Consider the following 22388-nt stretch of genomic DNA (forward strand, 5'->3'; position numbering starts at 1 on the left):
AATACGAGACATTCATTCGTTAGAGAAAATTGTTGTATTTTCATTGTTCACAACAATCAAAGATACGTTTTAAGCAATTAATACGAACTAATACCCAACAGATACATTACAGCATCAAAGCAGCGTTCAAGAGCTGAGGTACATTATCTTATTCAGTCACAGAAGAGAAATCAACAATTATCAATAAGTAATCACAGTCGCTATCACAAATTCTATCAGAACAACGATAGAATCGATCAGGTGCACTCCCAAGTCGCCAATTTGTTTGTGAGAAGATGTAGAACAGTTACAAAGGGGACATTAAAAAATAGAATGACTCAGCTGTGCCTCATCTCGACAGCACCGCCGGTGTTCACATTCAGCTACTTACCTATAAAAACCGACGGTTGTAGTAATCAACAACTAAGCAGAAAACTGAGAATCGCTTACTAAACTAGTTCAACATTGCGAAGAAACTTAAGCGTAAGGAAATACAGATTTCGAACAAAAAATTTCGATTGATCCTATCCATCTACGCACAAAACAAAAACTGTGAATACGGTGGACGGCATAAACAGAAAAGAGATCGGTAACGGCTAATAAAGACATGGAAAATCCCGTCCCAAAACGCTTTTGCATGAGCTAACAAAACCCGACGCAACAAAGAACGGCAGCCGCAACGCAAAGACGCAGAGAAGCGTGCGTTTCTGGGTGCGCCTCCGGCGTTCTGCGCTACAACCCAAGCAACAAAATCGGTTATTCTACGAGACTTCGATGCGAATCGCTTTGTCGTCGTAGTTGTTGGACATGGCTGCCGGCTGGCAACAATGATACTTGTTCTTCGTTAATACAGCCAGCAAGTAGACGACCGCCTGTAACTAGTGAATTGTGAGTAGGCAACTTGCGCTGGTTAGCGAAAATACAGTAAAGGCGAGTTTTCAGATGTGAGACCCCGTTGACCTCGTAACAAACTTAGCTTTAAGCAGGCCGACAACTTCCCGCTAATGTTACGTCATCTAAGCCACTTTTAGCGAGTAAGATCCCTTTTTTGGGAACGAGTTTCAGGAAAACCATGTAAACGTTTCCGAACCACTACCAAAACGACATGCAAATGTTGAAAATTAAGCACTAATAGTTGTCTATAAGCTACTAATCAAAAGGGGGTTCACAATTGCAGAAACTTGCATGCTGTTAGCAAGAAAAAAACGGAATAAGTAGTTATAATAACTGAGTTCGTAGCAAACCACCGTTATCCATTCCAGACATCAAGACTCAAAAATCAGAATAGCAAGTCAGCTGTCAATGACTATCTTAACTGCAAATTTAAAGGCAGCATATCACGAAATTGACGGTGTTGGGGTCTCTTTGGAACATTGCAGAGCTCTGGGTGTAGATTACCAGTATCAGCTTTGTCACGCTCAGCCCCCCCCCCCCCCAGTTGTCTTGAAGGAAACGGGGTGAGAGACAGTCTTAACTCTAACGAGGTACGTTAGAACGCGAGACTCTTGTCTGTCTTGTACACGCGCAGCGTCCATGAACGAGCGGTCAAAAATCAATGAGGTCTCCTCAACAGCCTGTAAAAGTAAAACCAATAAATGGGCTGTTGAGGAGGAGGAGGAGGAGGAGGTGGGGACCAGAACGTGAACAAGAATGGCTCGCTCACACCTCGCAAGAACTAAGGCAATTCCTTAGCTATTTTTCACAAGGATTAAGGGAATTGAGCGTTATCGCACTCATACTCGTAATCTACAACCCGAGCTCTATATTGTCCCACGGAGATCTCAACGTCGTCAATTTCGTGATATGCTGCTTTTAACTTAAGCGTCCAAGATAGCAAAAAGACAACAAAAAAAACTCGCATACTTTTATAATCCTCCTAATAATCACCTAAATCTTAATTCCAATGTGTAACCTTGCAAGTTGCAAACGATAATAAACAAAAAAACACTGCAAGTACTGGAACCTTACAAATGTTTAGTTAAGTAGTTAAGTAGTAAGATTATTTTTAGAGATCTTGAGGTCTCTCCGGTAGCAGACAAGGTTCGGGACATCGTTTGCACGTATAACAACGAAAATATGAGAAAAAAATCAAAAATCACATAGCCCAAGAGAGATTGACCAGCATAGGCGACGATGCAGCTATTCACATCTGTTGTGAGACGAAATAAAAGCGCATAAAACTGTGATCTGCGACAAATCCATCTCGAACACTGGTCTGGCACTGGAGTGAACTCAACTACAATTATCGTTTGCAACTATACATAGTAGAAACTTTACTTTACGTACCTAGTTGAATAAAAAAAATCAGGATCTGATATAAGGAAGCAAATAGCGTGCTAGTACAGAATAAGATATGTACTGTAATGCGGCAAGACATTACTAGACAAAACCAAAACGATAGCACAGCTCTTTACTGAAGAAAACAGCGCCTTAAAGTGAAAAAAAGATCCCAAACCTGTGCTCAAGCTTCGAAGCTCTGTGCTAAGTTCATTTGCATGGAATCAAAGTGTAACTCAACGAAAGAAAGTCATGAATAGTAATTTTAAAACAGAAATTGTCACATCTAACAAAGATATCGGAACTAAAAAAAACTAAAGAAACTAAAAACTTAAAAGAAGCAGTGATACAAGCCTGAAAGCAGCAGCACCAGCAAAACATAAAAATTTTCAGCACGAATTTTAGCCACATTCACACGACAACAGGCAGAAAACACCAGTTCTCCGATACAGCCCATACGCTGAGTATTTTGCTATGAGGTGCGACTATCGATTGTGAATAATCAAATATTCGTTTCACTCATTCATTTACAACAACCGGATATTTACGAATATTACATTTCTCATCTAATTTTGTAAATAGATATTCATACTCTTTACAGCGCAACTAATCAACATGCAAAGCAACTTTCACCACAAATCTTACTACGTCAACCATAAATACCTCTATTAATGAGTCGAGTATTGCATTTTCCTAAAATAAGCCGTATACTTACATCGAGAAAACGAAGGAACACTGCTGAAGAGATAATGGAATTCAAGCTCCAGGTTAACAAAAACGTTTTAATCCATAAGCGCTAAAGTGCGCACTTGTTTCACAGCCGCTAACATAAGAACGGACTAATTCGACTGCGTGACGGTTCCGTGAAATGAAAGAAAACGCACAAGAATCTCGAGGACCTCCGTTCCGTTCGTAATTGCGGACAATTTCATGAAACAATGACATGAAAAACCACTGAGATTTCTCATGTGCAGAAATCGGATAAAGCTTGGGAACCGAAACAAGTTGCCGTGCCAAAAAAAAACGCAGAAGAAAATTAGTGTCTTCGAACGACCGCCAAAAAGGGGGCGAGGATCGGTTACGAAGAAATGTTGTTGTTAAATCGAAAAACTCTCTCAATTTTTCAAACCCTCCTACCTCGAGAAAATAGAGCTAAGAATCGGACAGAAAATGCATCTATACTTAAATTTTTCAGACGCTTCCTTAGAATCACTCAGTGCCCGGCTACAGTAGTCTCAGTAGAATAGCACTCTTTTAACAATGGTCTCCTTCAGTTGTTCAGGGCACCCTTTCTAAATGTTTAAGGTCGCGCACTAACTGGATAATTCTTTCTAAAAACCCAATGAACCAAAAATGTCATTGTGTGCACTCATTCGTGAGTTACTACATTGTTCCAGGTAGGAAAAAGTATATAACAGCACGCCAACGTACGTAAACAGATTCGCTGGCGTCCGTCATCATACGAAACGTAAACAAAAACCCACCACAACCCAATAAACATAATATGGAATAGGGAAGAAATCAACTAACTGCTCTTTACTCACCGTCACTTCCGCCAAATTTCGGTCGCCTCTTTCTGTTGGGCAGAGCTTTCTGGCCTAAGTGATGAAGAATCCCCTTGGCAGGGGTTGCCGGCGTTGCAGCATCCACAACTGGCGCCTCAGCTATTCTAGAAGTACATGCTTGTACCGAGTTTATGGAATGTAAGAAGAAAAATGCCTAAGAATTCTATTAAAAAAATAAAAAAAAACTAACTGAAATTTGCTGAAAGCAACTACGCACGTTTACGCAGCATGAAACACAATAAGCTCTCTTCATACGATTATCAAAGGAGAACACACCTTCACATTAGGAAAAAGGAAGAAAAAAAGTAGGAAAAAAATTTAGTAGGAAAAAATGTATAAGTAGTGAATTAAACAAAAGGCCGTGTCAGCACTGTGTATAGTTGTGATAAGAGAGAGGGGAAAAGCACTCGTATGTGCTACAATAGTACAGGAGTGCAGTGGCATCCGCCTCATTCGCCTCAGAATCCCTCAGTAACATACACAGGTGACAATTGACCTTATCCTCACTGGACCATCGTTTTCATCGTTAATTACGGCCGTTGTAGATGGTTTTCATCCAGCATAAAGGGCAGCCGTCAAAATAGCAGCACTACACGTTAATGGAGCTGTCGGTCGCCAAAATAAAAGGCCAACAGAAGGGAAAAAGTGCAGCTTTCGTGGGAAATGCGAGCGCATAATTTTTTCTAGAAGCCGTGGGAGTACGCGCTCGCTTCAGTGAGCACACTATTCATGAAAAGTTGAAGCACGTCGTGTTTGCTTGGTTGCGTTACTGGGAAACCGCTTTCAAGAAAGAAGTTGAGGCAGAAAAAAGAAAAGTGAAAATAAAGAAAGATGAATTTTACTTGGTTTGCAAACGCCAAAAACATTGGCAAAATAAGGTGAAACTGTAATAGCAACAACAGTTATTTACATTCAATGGTGGTTAACCAAATAACGCTTTGAAAAATACAAATCTTCTTTTATTAAAGAGTATAAATGCACCCTCAAACGTGTATTTTAAGAGAAGTGGATGAAATCTGCTGGCTCAAAGGAGACAAGCCCTGAGATCCTCTAAGAGAATGTATATCTTTCTGCACAGAACTAACAATTTGTTGTGAAAAATACGCCTTATTAAGTTAATTCTGCTGAATTTCTTTAAAAAAATAAATTTACGGAGTTTGCTCTTATCACCTGCTCTAATCACCCATGAAGAAAACAAAGATAATGGATACAAATAATTACAGATTTAAATGTCGTCAAACATGTATTCCTTGATGGGTCGCGATTTAAATTTGGGAAAGGCAATAGAGGAGGAGGGAGAGTGACTTAGACAAAGTGCACGAATAGATAGAAACGCGTCGCGGTTTTTCGAGTAAATATAGCTATGGATAATTGATAGGAGCTGGCGACTGACTGGTACTCGAACACCGAGTATGGTCTCGCCTGCAGTAGAAGGCTAATAACTGCGATAAAATGTTGCGAACGAAACTGAGAGGTCCAAGAAACGATAAAAATGTGCCGTAACCTTAAGAAATGCAAAAAGTTAAGTGTTGGACTCCAGAAATTCATCATATGAATATCACGAACCAACCAACGGGAAGAGTTAAGTGGATGACAAAGCGGAGAATCGCTCAATTCGATTGGTCTAATAGTGATCATTAAACAGTTCTTTCTTCACATAAAACATGGCTGTTTGCCTTCTGAATGCATCTCTACTTTTTATCGGTGCCTTTCATTTGAACAAGATTCTGAACGCGCTGCACATCCTACACTTCATTCGCGAATGGAATACAGAAAAACTTAGGAGTGGAAAGCGACAGGAACAAGTGATGTTCTAGCAGGGCACATTGGAATCCCGGACTAAAACGATCCCAAAAACTTTGAACCCGTATCCAGTCCCCAGAGGAAGCATTTGGAAAAGGAATGAAGACGACAGAACAAGTTTTAGTAAGCATCTACTAACAGTCTAAATGTTACCAAAACAGACAAAATAAGATTATCTACAATAAGTGCTCGAACATTTACATAAAACTTTTGAAAATTTAGGAAAGGTAAACAAAAACACATAAAGTAAGGACTGTCCTTTTCTCTCTAATTTCAGGGATTATTGCGGAAGGTAAACAGCAACACAAAGGTTTTACATTTTTGAGCAAAGTAACTAAGGGAATGTTACAAAAAGACTGACATTAATTGAGGAATCAAAAGAAAGAGGAACTTACATCTTCACGAACTGGTTCAGCAGCGACCGCAACTCCATGAGATGCTTAAGTTCGAACCTCTAGAAATATAAAATCAAAAGTCTATGAAAGCATCTATTTGGGAGAAAATTCATCCTTCTACGAGATGAAACTAAGCTTCACTTTCTTGATCACATCGTAAAATAGACCGATTTCAAAAAAGATATTTGAAGGGGGACTCGAAAGGAATCCTCAAGAAGGAATACAAATTTTTGTTCTCAGCATACTCTTAAAATTCCCATATCAGGATGTCAGTGGGATGTAGAGAGTATGGCCAAAAAAAACATTCCTATCAAAAACCGGTAAAAGTTCTATAAATAACATTCTATTACATTCTCAGGCCGAGATTAAAGGTATAACTAGGAATTACTGGAACTAGGAACTAATAACTTTAATTTTAGGATAATTAGCGACCTCTAACCCTTTAATTACTCCCCAGTGCAACTGTTTTCAAGGTTCGAAATCAAGACTATTTAGAGCAAAGTCGAGAAGGGCACTCCTACCTGTGGCCTGAATCGAGCCGCTTCGTGCATATAAGCGATGCGGTATGAGAGTGGGACCGGAAGTGAAGGCATTTTCTTTCGTACTCGCGTCAGATATGCCAACGTCGACTCGCCAGCTTGTCTAGCCAGTTCTGGGTCAATCCGAGCCAACTGAGAGTCTAAAAGAAACCCTGTTAAACACTAAAACCAGCACTATAACCGCTTACGTCCAAGGAACTAAAAGCATGCTTCTTTTCTCATCCTGGCTCTACTTTTTAGCTACAGCTATTTTCTGAAAGGTAGAAATCATGCGTTCACTGCAAATTCCGACTCTTACACATGACTTATGTGCTGTCATCCTCCAATCATCCTTGACTTTATCCTTCCCAAAACCTTAATAACAAAATTTCCCTGCTGAATCGCTACATTATTCAGGTAGCGTCGAGTGTTCGCCAACCCCCTGCTTACCCGAAGCCTGCTGCTGAATTATTCCTGTACCGATAGTGCAATCCCCGTGAAATCCCCCCTTTTCAAAAGAATATTCTACAAAAGAAAAAAGAGACAACGACAGAATCTTCGGTATTACATCTACCTAACAATCCGAGAAATCTCTAACAAGTTCAAAATCATTAAACAGTTCCTAGAAAGAAAAGTAAAACTATTAAAATCTTGAAAACGAATGATTTGTGAGCAATAGTCAAGAAAAAAATCTCCAAAGAATCCTGGTATGTTCATAACGACATATAATTCATTGATCCGGAAGTAGCTCCTTCGAAGCCATTGCCATGGATACAAGAAATCATTAGCGTAATGCTTCAACAATAAACAACCCTACAATTCTCTCTCTCCCTCTCTCTTTCAGTCCAAAGGAAATAAAATTTAGAAAAAATTGCTCTCAATAGTATTTCAACAAAAACTGATAAACGAACTACGTAAATATGCAAATGAAACGTCTTTAGGCAATAGCAAATAGGACTGGGAGTAATCGTGAAGGTTCTTCGATTGGGATTACCATTGTGTTTGGCGGCGGAAATTAAAGACGCCGTGGCCACAACACGGAAGCGACTGCGTTGAATCTTGAAAAGAAAACCCATGAGAGAATCAACAATTGCAACATATGTTACCAGACATATCGTGTGAATTCTTGGTGTTTAAGGAATAAATGGCAAATGGCAGTAATATAGTGGTTGTATGTGACTGGAAAATAAATGGGGCATCGGAATAAACACCTATTGAGTCAAGTTAATGATTCCATTCTACTCAGCAATCCATTTGAAAGACATAGCAAAATAACAATAAATCAAATAATTGCTCAAAAACATCACATAACGGATAAAAGTAGGCCTCAAAAACCGGAAAAAAATAATAACACGAGGTTAAAAAGATGAGTGAAAATTGAAAACAACTGAATTAGGGAAGTTACCTGAATGCGGAATCCACTAGCAGCTCAATTAGGAGCTCAAATGGGCATGTATAACGGGAAAATAGAAGAAAAATGACAATTGCAGGTACTGAATAAACTGTTATTCGAAGTAATCAGCTGATGCGGCGATAATCAACTGATTTACTTGAGAAGTACTCGAAATCAACCAAGGACACATTTCTAATAGTCAGAAAAAGAAAAGTTTTCATTAATCTGACCAAAAAAACTCCAACGAAAAAACATGTTGTTCTCGAAGAGAACCAGGAGACACCAGAACACACACTCACCACACGGCCACTCTGGACTGACTGACTGCTGTGAACGGAAGCCCTACACGCTCCGCCCATTAATGAAGATAAGGAGAATTCAATTAGGTCAGCGTTTTAGCCACCGGGCCAATTAGTGATAGCGGCTGGACAAGGAATGTATGAAATGTAGTTAATTATTGCACTCACAATCATTGAGAACCCTTTTACATTTTTTTCTTTTTCAAAAATTTTCTTTTTTTTTCCTTTTTTCAACTTTTTTTTCTTGTTTCTTGTTTCTTTTAAAAGTAGATCTCAATAGTCGTGAGTTTTTGAGTCTTTCCTTGTTGTGACATCAGCAAAAAATTCGAGGATTGTTTTCTACCTCTTTGATTACGCCTATTTACTGGTTAAAGCATAAATTATGAGTCGATGAACGTATTCCACTCTTTCATAGTTTCTTCAAAATTTACTTCCCACGCCAGTCATGAAACAATCTTTTCAACCACTAATAACGAATATTTTGACAGATCAAGAAATTTTCTCACCATTTTCGTTTGAATCAAGAAAATTTGTAATCCATCGTAAAATGACGTGAAAATTATGAAAAAAAGACACGTCATTCCATTTGTGACGCGCTGTGGACATTTCTGAATCATAGCTTCTCTCTGTTTATCAGTTCGACAACTGGAACCGAGGTGCAGAAATAGCGAAGCAGAGAGAGAGAGAAAAGAAATCAAGAAAATTGATATATCGTTGGAAATATCTTCTCTTGAGCAATACATGACATTTTCTAGGTCAGGAACAAGAAAATGGAATAGATTCAATTCGTGATTAACTACGGTCAGAACGTCCATAGAGACGACTGTTCACAGATTAGAGAAAAGGACGAGAAGAAAATTAGTATAATTCTGAAATGCACAGCAGAAACCTACGAATTCGATAGTTCCAAAGCAAATGACGTCTAATTACAACCAATACTCGCTCAGCATTCTAATTTCAGCCGGGTGCAACCCGTGTTCACAGCTCCTAAGCTATAGTTTCGATTCGAGTAAAAACAAGGTTCAGGTTTGTTCGGCACTAAACGTTCTAAAGGTCACAATCATACAATAAAATTGAATTTCCTTATTTCTACCTTGTATGAATGGATTTGTTTTCGCCAACCGATCCCATTTCAATTGTCTTTTTTTAAAAAGAAATACTTGCTTAGATACTTAGATTTTAAAAGCCATTTTTTTAAGAAATGATGATATTCAAATGAAAGGATGAGAACATCACACGTAACATGTAATGAAGAATAATGGATTGATTTTAAATTTTCATTTCCGAGCTCAATGTTTATTAGACATTTGATTTAAAGTGAGTCCTGGATCAGTGGGGTGGTCTTAAATTATCAGAAAATCGGACCTTAGTGGCTAGGAGTAAGTGCTCATGAAAAAGTAGTAAAAGAAACTACAATTAAAAAAAGGCAAAGTTTTGAAGGACTTCTGAAGCAGGCACGTTTTTCGTGACTAAGGAAATACTTCTACTCCCTGTGATCCGTGAATTTCCCCCGGAAAATAATTCTTTTAAGTAAACAATGTAAAGAATACCAATCCATTACAGACAAAACACGTGACAAAACAGTATTCACGCGACAGTTTTATTGTTGTAGTGGATCGAGGAGAACCAGTCCATTGAGGACATTGAGAAGAAGGAAATCATGGCCAGTTGCAGCATTTTATGCGCAATTCACCTCGGCGCCGCATGGGCGGATATGTAGCCGGCGAACATATACAAAACCATACTGTCATCAACAGAAGATTCCTCACCGATTTCCAACGAAATCTCATCGACGGCGATCATGCGATGAACATATGGTGCGTTGCTGTCTGAAAATGACACATTTCAAATATCAAAAGAGAAATACACGAAAATCGATGGATGCTTAAGCATGGGAAATCTGTTTGCCGTGAAAAGAACATTACAGCGTGGTTAGCGAAGAAAAAGACGGATAGAGAAAGTTTTTTTTACAAGAATAAAAAAAAACAGAAGTTAGGACTAACTTTCGCTTACACAAAGGATATCGGGACAGTTCATCAGTAAAAAAAAGGGCTAAAATGTAAGGAGAAGGGGAAATAAATTCCTGGCTAGCTTTGAGCACAGGAAAAGCGGTGTTCACGTGCGTTGACGAAGCAAGGAATGAATCAACACACAATACTATTTTAAATAGATAAAGTATTAATATTTAGTAAGTATAAAGTGCTAGTAAACAAAGTAATAAACAATAACTGACAAAGAAAATGTTAGTTATGATCGTGTACTTGTCCTTGGACGCCTCTTGTTCCGTAAGGACAGTCTCATTTTTCCCATATTAAAAGGATAAAAGGATTCATGCGTGTGAATATACTAATATGTATACTTTACAAAAAAACTATTTTAAACACATTTTTGATTGTATACGAAACTCTCCGGGAAAAATAGTGTTGTACATCACGTACCGACTTGAAGTACTCAGTTATATTATGAAACAACTCATCTTTCCATGATAACGTGAAAAGGAAACTGGTTATAACTGGCACTTTTCATCGTTAATTCACTTTTCGATGGATCTAGGAGAGCATAAGAGTGTTAGTGAATAGTTCTGCTTACGTTTTCCTTCTCTACTCATGACTTCTAACGCCTTCGAAAGAAAGAAAGTCGATGTACACTTAGGTCTAAACGTTCCGCTTAACACTAACATAATGCAATACGAATAGTTATGAATCTACATAGGAAAAAAGAATTTTATGAGACGTAAAAACTATCCATGGGATTAAAAACGAAATGCAAAAAAAAGGATAGTGGAAATACAGTTGCACTCGAAAGTGATCCCTTAACATGGCCATATCTAAATCAATAGTCTCGAAAAATTCAAAAAAAAAGAAGAAATTACTAACATAATTCATAGAAAAAATGATCAATTCATGTTTGTTGTTTCAAAAGAGTTCCTGAAAACAGATCTGGAAAATTCAACAAATAGGGACAAAATCGAATTCAATTTCAAGTCGTCGGCTGAAACTTTTTTCCCGGTGGAACCACAAACGTTCTTAAAAGATAGGTGTTCCTGGAAGTAATACAGGAACATAAATAGTTTCGAAAAGAAGAAGAACAAAGGTTAGCGAAGGAGAGTCTCGGCAAATCTTAAGCGGTTTGGCTTACGCATCGTATAAGAATAGTGACTTGATTTGATTGTTACAACTGAGGTTGCGCTGGAAATGCTCCAATACAGTTGCCTTGGGAAATCGCACTATGTAAAGACGTTTTCAGTTTTATAAAAAAAAGTGAACGTGGTAGAATGTGTTCGAGATCTGGCTAGCACGAAACAAAACATTAAAATAAACGTGGTTCTCTGCGATACAGAAACCAAGATTACATACTTAATATCTGTTATTCATCTCTTAAACGGAAATTTCCCATTTGAATAGGAAATTCGGAGTCAATCCCACGATCCATAAGCAGAATATAAGGTAGCATGAACATTTTGAACTAAATTGTTCGAAAAACTCAAGGACAAGAAGAGAAGAATAGAAAGTGATGACCGTGAATGTCTACTGGAAAAAAAAAAACAACATAAGAGGTTTCATTTCAACCACATTAAACAAGAGCAAGAGCCAAGAATACTTTAAGTTGAGAAATATTAAAAGAAAAAGAGAGAAACACGCTTGAAAGCCTATCTTATTCATTTGAAGGTTTGAAGTGCCAACTAATGTGACTTGATTACAAATAAAACACAAATGGTCTCCATTAATAGTTTCAGAGCTAACAAAAACTTTCCTTGCTCTGACGAAAAAATTTTCCCTTTGAAATTCATGAGTTAGCAACATCCTAACGAAAAATGACCAGATAATAAGATGCATAACTTTTCACTCACGCTGGCCGATCATCGTACAATCCGTTAGCCGGGGCAGGTATGATTTTCGAACCGTTTCCACCGCAGACAATTTTTGTTCGATACCAAAACATGATTCTGAAATCTTTTAAAACATCGAAAAATCATTCTATCAGTTAACAGCTCGTGTGAACGTTCAAGCACCAACCATAAGAATCAAAAACAGACAACGCTTCCATGTTTAGCTGCTCCGGTTGCGCATAAAACGTTTAGGCTCCGAATAAAATCTTTAGTTTTACGCGCAGCTTTTGTTCTTCCTATTTGTAAATGTAAGAACAGTATGGACACAATTTTTGAAGTAATGCCAACTTCAAAGTCATTTATTCAAAAATATGTAGTTATTTCGCAAAACAATAGAATTAGCAGCTATTCAGAATAAGCAGGACTAAGTCTACAATAAAGGCCAACCAATCTTAAGCAAAAAAAGGTAAAAAAAGGTAAGCAAGGTGAAAAAGATCCAAAAGAAAACTCACTCTTTGCTATGGGTTTTAGCGAGACGTTTGGTCGTTGCCTTGCACTGTTATTGCGTAACCGAAGGATTTGTCGTTGTGCAAAAATGGCCATTATTATTATCATCTGGAATAGGGAAATGAATAAAATTAAGCTTTTTTTAAGGTACTAAAGGAACTATTTTTCAACTGCTCAAAAGATACACAATGTAAAAAATTGAACTGACAATCACTCAAGACGAATGTTTGTCTTCTACCACTTTTTTTACTATTTAAACTGGAAAAAATGATTTCAGAAGGGCAATGTAGCTCTCAACGCAAGCAATTTTAAACAGAAAAAAAAATGACGGGAATGACGGGAGGACTAGCTCAAGCCAGTTACTGAATTTGACACGTTTTTCTTATAATTCCATAGCGACAAGGAAAGGGTTATCGTTCGATAAAAAAGTACGTAATAAAACAAAACAATGAAAACCATTTCTATACGAGTACATGAGAATAATGTACCTAATTTTAGAGAAAGAAAATGAACACAAAAATAAAAAGAATGAATAAGCTTACCAACAAACATAATGTGAGCACGTACAATACACTAATACCGTCGAAGATAAGCCAACCCATCGCATCTTCCAGACGCTAAACTGAGCCTCCCTCGGACCGCCCAAAATATTGTAATACCTTGCCTGCAGCGATGATGATGATGATTAAACATAAATACGAACAACTGGATCACGTTCTAAGAACAAATTATGGCGTGTAATGGGGATACGACGAGAAACGACAAGTTTACACAATAGTATATGTGACAAACAGGAAAACTATGTATGGCGAACAGGAAAACTCACGGAAACCTTCGGAATACAAAAAAAAAAACGGAGGTAATGCGAATATATATATATATATATATAATGTTGACATAAATAACTACTCAGAGTAAGAAGAGAAAAAAGAGACAGGGTGTCGTGGAAGTGGAAATGAAAAAAAATATCCAAACCTAATAATCCAATGTGTAGGACGTCGACTTCTATTACCTACACGCTTGGCTTCCCTGAATTTGCAACGATTTGCACAAATACATGAGTCCTATTTTCTAGAAAACCTTCTCTATTCCTCTAAATAAAAACTGGTGAAAAAAGAATTAAATGAGACAGCAACTGACAACGTGTCAGACTTTCAGCACAGCTGGAAAGAAACGTTTCAGAAAAGAAAAAGAAAAACCGAGAAAGGCAGGAATTCCTGTCACTGTGGATGAAATGCTAACGCAAAGCGAGCCGGAATCGATTGACAACCTAGGACTCAACGGCGAAAAATCGTAGAAATTGTAGCAGTTGGTGATCTTGTTAATCGATGATACAGTCAATTTTTATACAACTGATCAGAAGTACTACAGTTATCCTTACAATCCACATAGAATATACCAAAATAAGGAAAACCCACTCCTTGATGTGATGCGACAATCCTCTGGATTAAGTAGTGCACTTGTCAAATAGAGATTTTGAAAAGAACGTAAACATTGGAATAAACTCATGTTACTGAGAACAACACAAGGGTTACTCTACCTCCTTCCGAGATGAGGAATATGTTAGGCTACCTCAACTCTGGTGTGTTAGGTGTGGCCTAATTCTCCATCTATCCATCTTCTTCTTCTTCCTTTCTCGTTCTTTGTGAGGAAAAAAAGACTGAGTAGCAATACTTGGCAATAACTTCACAGTAATTAAAACAATTCTCCAAATTCTCTAATTCATTCCTTCTTTCGGATTGTAAAAGACAGCGTTGAGTTGATTTTTACTGAAATGAAGAACAGGTAAGTGAAACCTGACCCGGAAAACTGGGAAGTGGAAAATCATGTCCTTGACAAATCTTCGTAAAACATGGCGGTGCAGATGCGGATGACATTTGAAGCATTGTTCCATCGTACAAATCCTGCTTAGCCGTAATGAATATTCGATTATGTGGCTGGGGTTCGAGAGACGCGATGCCATTACCGGCAGAGGCTCGAAGCGACCACTTGACTAAGCAGCCGCCGCTCCGCCATCGGCGAAGAGTAAGGAGATTCAGGTCAGCGAATACGATGCGAAGGTGACGGGGATTTGTGGCGATGAATTGGTCAAGACAGCGAATAAATCGTTCGATACCTTTGGTATCGTTGAAAAGAAAAACCGAAAGAATAAACAAACAGAAACCAACAATCATTTGTGAGCAATCAGATGAATAGTTTGATCAGAACGAATTCCTGTCCGATGAGGAAAGGATCATCGGCTGAGTAATGCCTGTGGTATGATCGCTTTCAATCGACAGATCGATATCGACAAGTCATCTCAGCACTAAAAATCACGTCCGCATAACTGTGCAAATGCACTGCAGCAAATCTAGACCCTTCCTCCCATCCATGGAATTCCTTTCTGGATATCAGAATAGCCAGAAACCACCGATAAACACGTCACTAAAAACAAAAATTTCTCAACGAAAAAAGCAAAGCAGAGAAAAACGTGACCTAGAAGGCTTCTACGACAATAACTTTTGAAGCAGCGGAAACTTTGTTGACAAACAGCATGGATTGTTGGTTGAACAACAATGAATCATCACAAATTTCGAAAAAAGCCAGTTTTCATTCCCTTACATACGAACATTTTCATATCCACAAATACATATTGATACAAAACTCTTTCTAATAGAAACAATGAGGGTTCTTGATAAAATACAAATAAAAGAACTGATAACAGAAATGGTTTTGTATTTTTCTGCCTCGAAAACATTACCACATATTTATTCTACAAGACTTTGAGGAAAAAAATAAAATTATTGAACGAAAGCCATATATGTTAACTCATTCCCACCCTTTTTCGATTTGCGATATTGGAACAACGATTTCTTCCTGTTACCTGTTCACGTCTAAGGTCGACACAGAAGTAAAATCGTACAACGATGAGTAATTCACTTACTACAAAATATTTTCTGGATACAAAGATCAAAGTTCTTTTCTCTCTTTTAGTAAGGTAATTTCATAAATACGAAATGATTTCTTTTTGTCAAACTCTGCACTATTTTCCATGATATGCTTGGAATTTCCTCCGTGGATAAAGCTAGTTTTATCGGGTCGATCGCTCTAAATTCCGAGGAAAAGTCTAGAAAACGAGAATGAAGAAGGAGTCAAAGAGAACATTAAAAGAGAAATAGAAGTAGGGAATAGGAAGACATCCTTTTCGCATTTTCATACCTTAATCCTGGTAATTGAAAAACACACAGTATTTATTCCAAAGTACTTGTTTCAAGAAGAAAATAGGTATCAGTATAGAACTGGTAAAAAGAAATGAAGAAAATCGAAGATAAAACTATGGCTAGATCCTGGCCAGGACCTTCAGATAAATATACAACACGATCAAAACCAATAAAATAATGGAATGAAATAATGAAAACAATAAAGTAATGAAATGAAATTATTGAATATGAATTATGTCAAAATTGAGCCAATAAGTACTAGAAACGATTCTAAAAAAGCATAACTCACATCGAAAACACCATAAACAACGTGAAACTGCGACCAACTTTGGTGTGGCTGTATATATGCGAGATTTCCAGACAAATATTCCAGTAAATTGTTGTCATTGCGACCAATAAAATCGGAAACACATGTGCGATTGAGGGCGGGAGGGGAGCAACGAGTTCGACAGCGTATCGGTCGTCACTCCAGCTCCAGCTGTGGGAACAACACGCGCACCACCCGACGAGAGCGCCAGGACGGCAGCGTGGCGGCGGTCAGACGGGGGTGGATAGACGCAGAACGAGGCGCAATTACCTCGTTCGGTTCGACGACGAGTGCGGTTGGCGCGGCCGGAGAAGCACTCGCGTGCATACGCAAACAACATATTATGCACGTCACTCACCGGCTAATCACTACCCGGGCCGTCGAGGTCACAAACATGGACCGATATCGATTGATCGTGGCGAATAGATTTGCACAGAATTTGAACGTAGTTCATCGAGAACCTGGTCGCACCAAAAATCAGCATAGCTGACAAACTATGAATCTTTTGTCTAGTTACCGTTATGTAAATGAATCGGCACGATCCCAGCTGGAGACGTGGATGTTCTCACAGATTTCGCGCAATTTTACGCAATTTTGCACAAATTTTCTGAATTTTCGTTTTTTTCAATATTCAAGACCATGAAACACAAACATAACGAAAAGACACGACTCTAATCCACGAGAGGACAACGTTTCGAAATTTCGCTCCACACCAAGTAAAGTTTCAGTTCGTTCTTGTGTTGAGATTCCCAAACAGATTCCAGAAAATCGAGAAATGAACTTAAAAATGAGCCTAGGTGACTGAGAATAGTCACTTTATAGGGAAGTAGAATAGAATTCTCTGAAAATTGACAGAGGATACTAACAGTGAACTTGAAAGCGGCATACAACGAAAATGACGTTGCTGCGATCACTCCACGACAGGATAAGGTTACGGCTGGAGATCACGATGGTGGGGATGATCACACCCATTCCTCCCAATTGTCCTGAAAAACTACGTGGAAAACGGCCACGCCGATCGAATTTTACTACGAAGCACATAACAACGTGTTACGTGTGCGAACACAGAGATACGTGACGCGTCCGCGAGCGAACAGGGAAGGACAACGTAAGCAGCCCATTGGTCCTGCGCTAGCTCGCAGACGCAGCACTTACACCTGCGCTCGCGCATGTGCAACGTTCTCAATTGCATCGGAGAAAAATCCGGTCACGAAAATGCCGTTTCTCACGCCGTTTTTCAGGATATTCAGGGGGAATTGGGTGTGATTAAACCCATGACTCTATATTTTTATGGATAGATCCCAAGATCGTCATTTTCATGGCATTCTGGCTTCAAGTGACCAAGAATTGATATTTTGAATGACATTATTAAATATATGGATTGAAAATCAGTGAAAATCAAGTGTTCAGTGAGTTTATATACGCTGACATTTTTTTTCAAATGTTTTTCGAGACCTGAGGTGTGGAATTTCCCCTGATTCTTTACAAATAGTCGCTAAAATTTTTAGTTACTTGTATTTTTGAGAGGATTAGCGGTTGCCTATTCGTTTTATTTGCTAATTTTCCTTTTATTTACTCCAACACCTATCTCGTCCATCCGTCTCTTTATCCGTTTATCTCTGCGTTTGTGTGCTCATTCCTGACCGATCCATCTTATCCACGCATAGCGCATGTTTCCGGAAAATCAGTCATATTAGCGCCCCCTAATTACAACGTACCACGTTCCTAACATCCTTTCCAGCCGTAATTTCACTCGTCTGGGAATTCCGACGCGTTTATCGATTATTTCTAGGGACGTTAAATCCGTTTCCGAAGAGAATTAACTGGGTGTTCAACGCGAAAACATTGTTACTGTGCATATGTGTAATGTTTTCAGCTTAATCTCCAGAGTGATGTATGACCGGGCGCGGATTACAATTAGCTCTTTGACCCGTGTGTCCTCCGAATTTGATCCGGGACGACGGATATCTAAAGAGACTACTGGACTACTTGGATTTCATCGATAATCTCTTCTTGCTAGCACCGGGATCGTCAATTTTCGCATTTGAGACAATTTATGCAGATTCAACGACACGGACATCAGAATGGAAGGTTCGTATTTCTCCAGGAAATCCACCAAAGAAATTAGTATGCTACATGTGGATAATTTTAACCTTCACTTCACCAATGAGTCCCAAAAAATCTCATGGATCGGGACTGACGACAGCTTTGTTATAGATGTTTTAGAAATCTTCTCCTCTATGTCGGCTTACAGATGTCAGCTACATTACGGTATCATTAAGGAATCGATTAACTTTTCCTACGCAGGTCAAACGTTAGGAACGGTAGGTACAGAAATTCCTAACAGCTTGTTCTTTCTCCTACAGAAATCTGAACAGTACATAGATAAACCACAGTAGAGATAACAATTTCGGGAAATGCGGGAGGAAATTTCTGGAAATTTCCCGCAGGCTCCGAAAAGAGGTTCCTTTTGAAGCCTTGAGATAGTATACCGTGATTTATTGAAACAGCAAGAAATGACCGTACTACCCGCAACGAGAATTTATTGATAGCGTTGCTGAAACGGTGATTTCTTAGCTATATTGGAAATTCCCAGAAAACATGAAAATTTCCCCCCAAGCCTCACTATGGAATATGAGCGTGAAATATTTCACGTAACTGTAACTAGTTTACCACGTTGCTAAGGTACTGGTGACAGGATGAGCGAAATCTGGGAAGAGATTTCCGGAAGTTTTCTGCTGGAGGCCGTGTGGATGCTGCTTTCTTTCGAGGCACTACTATTTCCTCGTCAACACGGCAGGCACGGGAAGGCAGGACCGTCCCATCCGCGCCTAGAACTGATTGATAGCGTGGCTGAATCGGTAATTTCTTGTCGATATTAGAAATTTCGTGAAAATCAGAGGATTTCTCCTCAGGACTCAAAGTGGACTATGAGTTTTAAATATTTCACGTAAAATTTCAAGTAACCGGATTTTGGTTGTCCTCCTACTTGAATCCTTTTTAGCAGTAAAAATCAATTTAATAAGTAAATCCCGCCGCATACACGAGTGAAAACAGAAGACCATCGCCGGAGCAAAGGCCTTTCAAAAATTCCTGCACGTGGTTTGTATCCCACGGCCCTGCTTTAATATAATACCCCATACGAACGCTCCCCTGCCAGTAAAAATACATCAATCGCGTCGTATTCACTGCAGGTTTATTTTGCAAACCTCTCTGTGGCAGTATGAGACGCAGACGTCGTAAATGTTCAGAATTTAGCAGCTCCGCGGAAATGCTTTGCCACAAACCTTAGCTGTAATTTTATTCTCAAAAGTTCTTAGGTTCCTCTAAGAGAAGCTATTAAAATTAATGAATAATCAAATTAATTATTGAAATTGAAACGAGTTAATTTTAAATCATTACCAAATGCAAAAGAAGGAAAAAAAATTGAAATTTGCAGGCAACTCGAACTCGATCATCACTTTTGCGACAGATTTGTAAATGAGTTCCGAAAAACTCTCTAAATCGAATGAGTTCAATGAAAAAAAAAATTTTGTGTCACCTGTCACTCAAAGTGATAATATTTCTCTTTCCATAGAAAACACTGGAAATGGAAAGTTTTATGGCAACCAAAGATCTTCTTGCAGTGACATGTAGTCGTCAATTTCTGTATTTTGACTATACTCTTATTAGTCCTTCACAGTGTCTTCCAGAAAAAATATTTGCTCTAACAAAATTAAAATTCAGAAGCATAAATCTCACCTTTATTCTAATCTTTATTGAAAATGTTGTGAAAAATTTCCTTAAACGTCCCACACCACTTATTTTTTTGCAGTAAATACAAACAATTTCTTTTATCATAAACATCGCTCATCTCGCCCATTTGCTGGAAATCCATGTTTTTATACATGACAGTCATGCTTTTAAAAACTGAAAAAAAAACAAAAAGGTTCAAAGTTGATTTAGTGGGTATGCTGCTGTGTAGATTGAAGAAAAAAAAGATAACACTTAGGCGATCAAAAAAAAAACATCCGGTGTTTGGTAACACAACAATGAAGCCAACAATAAAATACGAGAATCAATGTAAATATCCTTATATGCCTTATAGAAATAAACGACAGAACACAACATCTAATTGGGCTCTTCTTGGTGCTGCGAGAATGATATCCACGAAAATCGGGAGGATCTGAGCGCAAAATACGTAATTAATGGAATATCTATTGTGCTATCAATTAAAAATGGACAAGTGTAGCATTTGTTACCTCATTTTAATTGCTTCCCTTAGAGAAATTTGAGAAGTTTTGAACATAAAACTAGAACTAGGATTTCTCATATATCATCCTCGTATGGCTACTTTGAAAATTTTCCACGTCTGCGTCTCGCACTGCCACGGAAAGATTTGCAAATAAAAGCACACTGAATACGATGCGGCTGAAGTTCTTTAGTTGACCGTAGGTAGGGTCGGGCAGGGTATTACATTAAAGCAGGGTTGTGGATTGTAACCACGTGCAGGAATTTTTGAAAGACCCTTGCAGAGGCGATCGTCTACTATTTATCTTCATATTCCGTAGTAGCGTTTTATCATTAGATTTATTTTTGTTGTCTTCAGGTAGTAGGATTTCCCTCATCCTGTCACTATCTCCCTGGCAACCTGACAAATACTAGTTACAATTACGTGAAGTATTTTACGCTCATATTCCAATGTGAGTTTTGGAGAGAAATTCTCATGTTTTCCGGAAATTTCTAATATCGATAAGAAATTACCGTTTCAACAACGCTACCAATAAATTCTGGTTGCGGGTAGCACGGTCCTGCCTTCCCTTGCCTATCGTGTAAATGACGATATACTGGATCTCAAGCCTTCAGAAGAGACCAATTTCCCGTGGCCGGCAGGAGGCTTCCAGAAATTTCCTAGCGGATTTCCAGAAATTGTTATCTCTACTGTGGTTTACCTACTGCTCGGAATTCTATAGGAGAAAAACAAGCTGTCAGGAACTTACGTGCCTACGGTCCCTACTTTGACATGCGGAAGGTGTACGTAAGAACTCGGTCGCTTCAGCAGTGATACACTTATGTAACTGGCATCTATAAGCCGACATGGAGGAAAAATTAGCGGCCGTTGCTAAACTAAAGGTTGAAAACTAATTAAATTGTTGTGTAGTATACTATCTTCCTTGGGGGATTTCCTTGGGAAATACGAATGTTCTATTCTGATTTTATTTGATCAACATAAGCTGTCTCAAATCCAAGAATTGAATCCAGGACTCTGGCGATAGCCGGAAGAGATTATTGATGAAATCCTGTCAGTCTAGTTCTCTTCAGAGTTAAGTGCTAAAGAATAACTTGCTGCTATAATGTTCTAGTGAAGAATAGGCTTTCCGCAGGTTCTTGTCCTCCCAAGCCTTTTCAAACTACTTCGCTCTCGACGTCCACTCGTTATCGCGGTTTTGTTGCAGTTGACGGCGAAACTTCCTTCTCCGACGCTTTTCTTGGTTGAAATCACTAGCGCTCGTGGGCGACAAATACAAATTTGTACTCGGATTTTCTTCCGCGGCATTAGAACCTAAAGCGTTTGTTTCGTCGCGTCCTGGATACACTTTGTGAAGGAGTTTGGGTCGCAGAGCTCCTGCTTGTTCCGTACTCCAACACTCGTTGGCTAAATTGGAGCCGCATATGCGAGTTTGACTGCTACCTGGCCTCGTGGTGGGCCCTGCTTTCACTAAACGCAATCAGACAATCGAGTGTACACTTTGGGAACGCACGAGCTGCATATAACCTGCACAATTATATTGTAGAAGGTTCACATACTTTGCAAAAAGGTGCTGTCGTCCAGGGCATCGCCAAACCCCATAATCTGAATGGTCAACAGCTTAAAGGAAGCATGGAGTCGTTGACGACAACCATTCGTTTCGTCACGCTGAATCTAAGTCAGGCCGCGAATCTACCTACCTGCAGTTCGCCCATCATACTTTCGCTGCTTGGCTACTTTTGGCCTAAGGTATGCCCCAATGAAGATCTTTACGCGGAAATCGATGTAGTGTACCGGCGGTGTGGTTGCACCGCCATCGAAAGGGGCTAAAGTAAATCGTTTTTGTTTCCTTGGTCATATATTAAGGAGACTAGTAGATCGCCTCGTTCAACGAGTTCTGAGGAGTTGTCGGGCTCGAGCTGGAAGAAGCCACCTGGCCGAAAACGGAAGTTCTGGACTGGGGTTGTGAGAGGTCCTGACGACGCTTGCCGTGTACCGGCAGTTCGGGCCACGCGTAGGGTTACTCAGGATATCAAGTAGCGACGAGTGGATTTCTCAACATCTTGCTGAAGAGCGATAAGGTTGGGC

At 39.0% G+C, this 22388-nt stretch overlaps 3 protein-coding genes across 3 annotated transcripts; 1 reads left to right on the top strand and 2 right to left on the bottom strand.

The window, feature by feature from the left end:
- Nucleotides 1–735: 735 nt before the first annotated feature.
- RB195_004123 (uncharacterized protein) lies at nucleotides 736–13167 on the bottom strand (the record flags this gene model as incomplete). The annotated part of the gene is made up of 8 exons (XM_064179334.1): nucleotides 736–851; nucleotides 3801–3925; nucleotides 6020–6078; nucleotides 6541–6698; nucleotides 9999–10058; nucleotides 12080–12175; nucleotides 12571–12673; nucleotides 13108–13167. 8 exons carry the CDS (start codon nucleotides 13165–13167, stop codon nucleotides 736–738), a joined length of 777 nt encoding a protein of 258 aa, XP_064033117.1.
- An 8295-nt stretch (nucleotides 13168–21462) lies between these two features.
- On the bottom strand, nucleotides 21463–21902 carry RB195_004124 (uncharacterized protein; the record flags this gene model as incomplete). The annotated part of the gene is made up of 2 exons (XM_064179346.1): nucleotides 21463–21770; nucleotides 21860–21902. The coding sequence occupies 2 exons, from the start codon at nucleotides 21900–21902 to the stop codon at nucleotides 21463–21465; spliced, it is 351 nt and encodes a 116-aa protein (XP_064033118.1).
- Nucleotides 21903–21932: 30 nt separating this feature from the next.
- Nucleotides 21933–22340, top strand: RB195_004125 (uncharacterized protein; the record flags this gene model as incomplete). Its single annotated transcript, XM_064179362.1, has 2 exons — nucleotides 21933–22049; nucleotides 22167–22340. 2 exons carry the CDS (start codon nucleotides 21933–21935, stop codon nucleotides 22338–22340), a joined length of 291 nt encoding a protein of 96 aa, XP_064033119.1.
- Nucleotides 22341–22388: the final 48 nt, after the last annotated feature.

This window comes from Necator americanus, chromosome I, assembly GCF_031761385.1.
Source record: "Necator americanus strain Aroian chromosome I, whole genome shotgun sequence".
Lineage (NCBI taxonomy): Eukaryota > Metazoa > Nematoda > Chromadorea > Rhabditida > Ancylostomatidae > Necator > Necator americanus.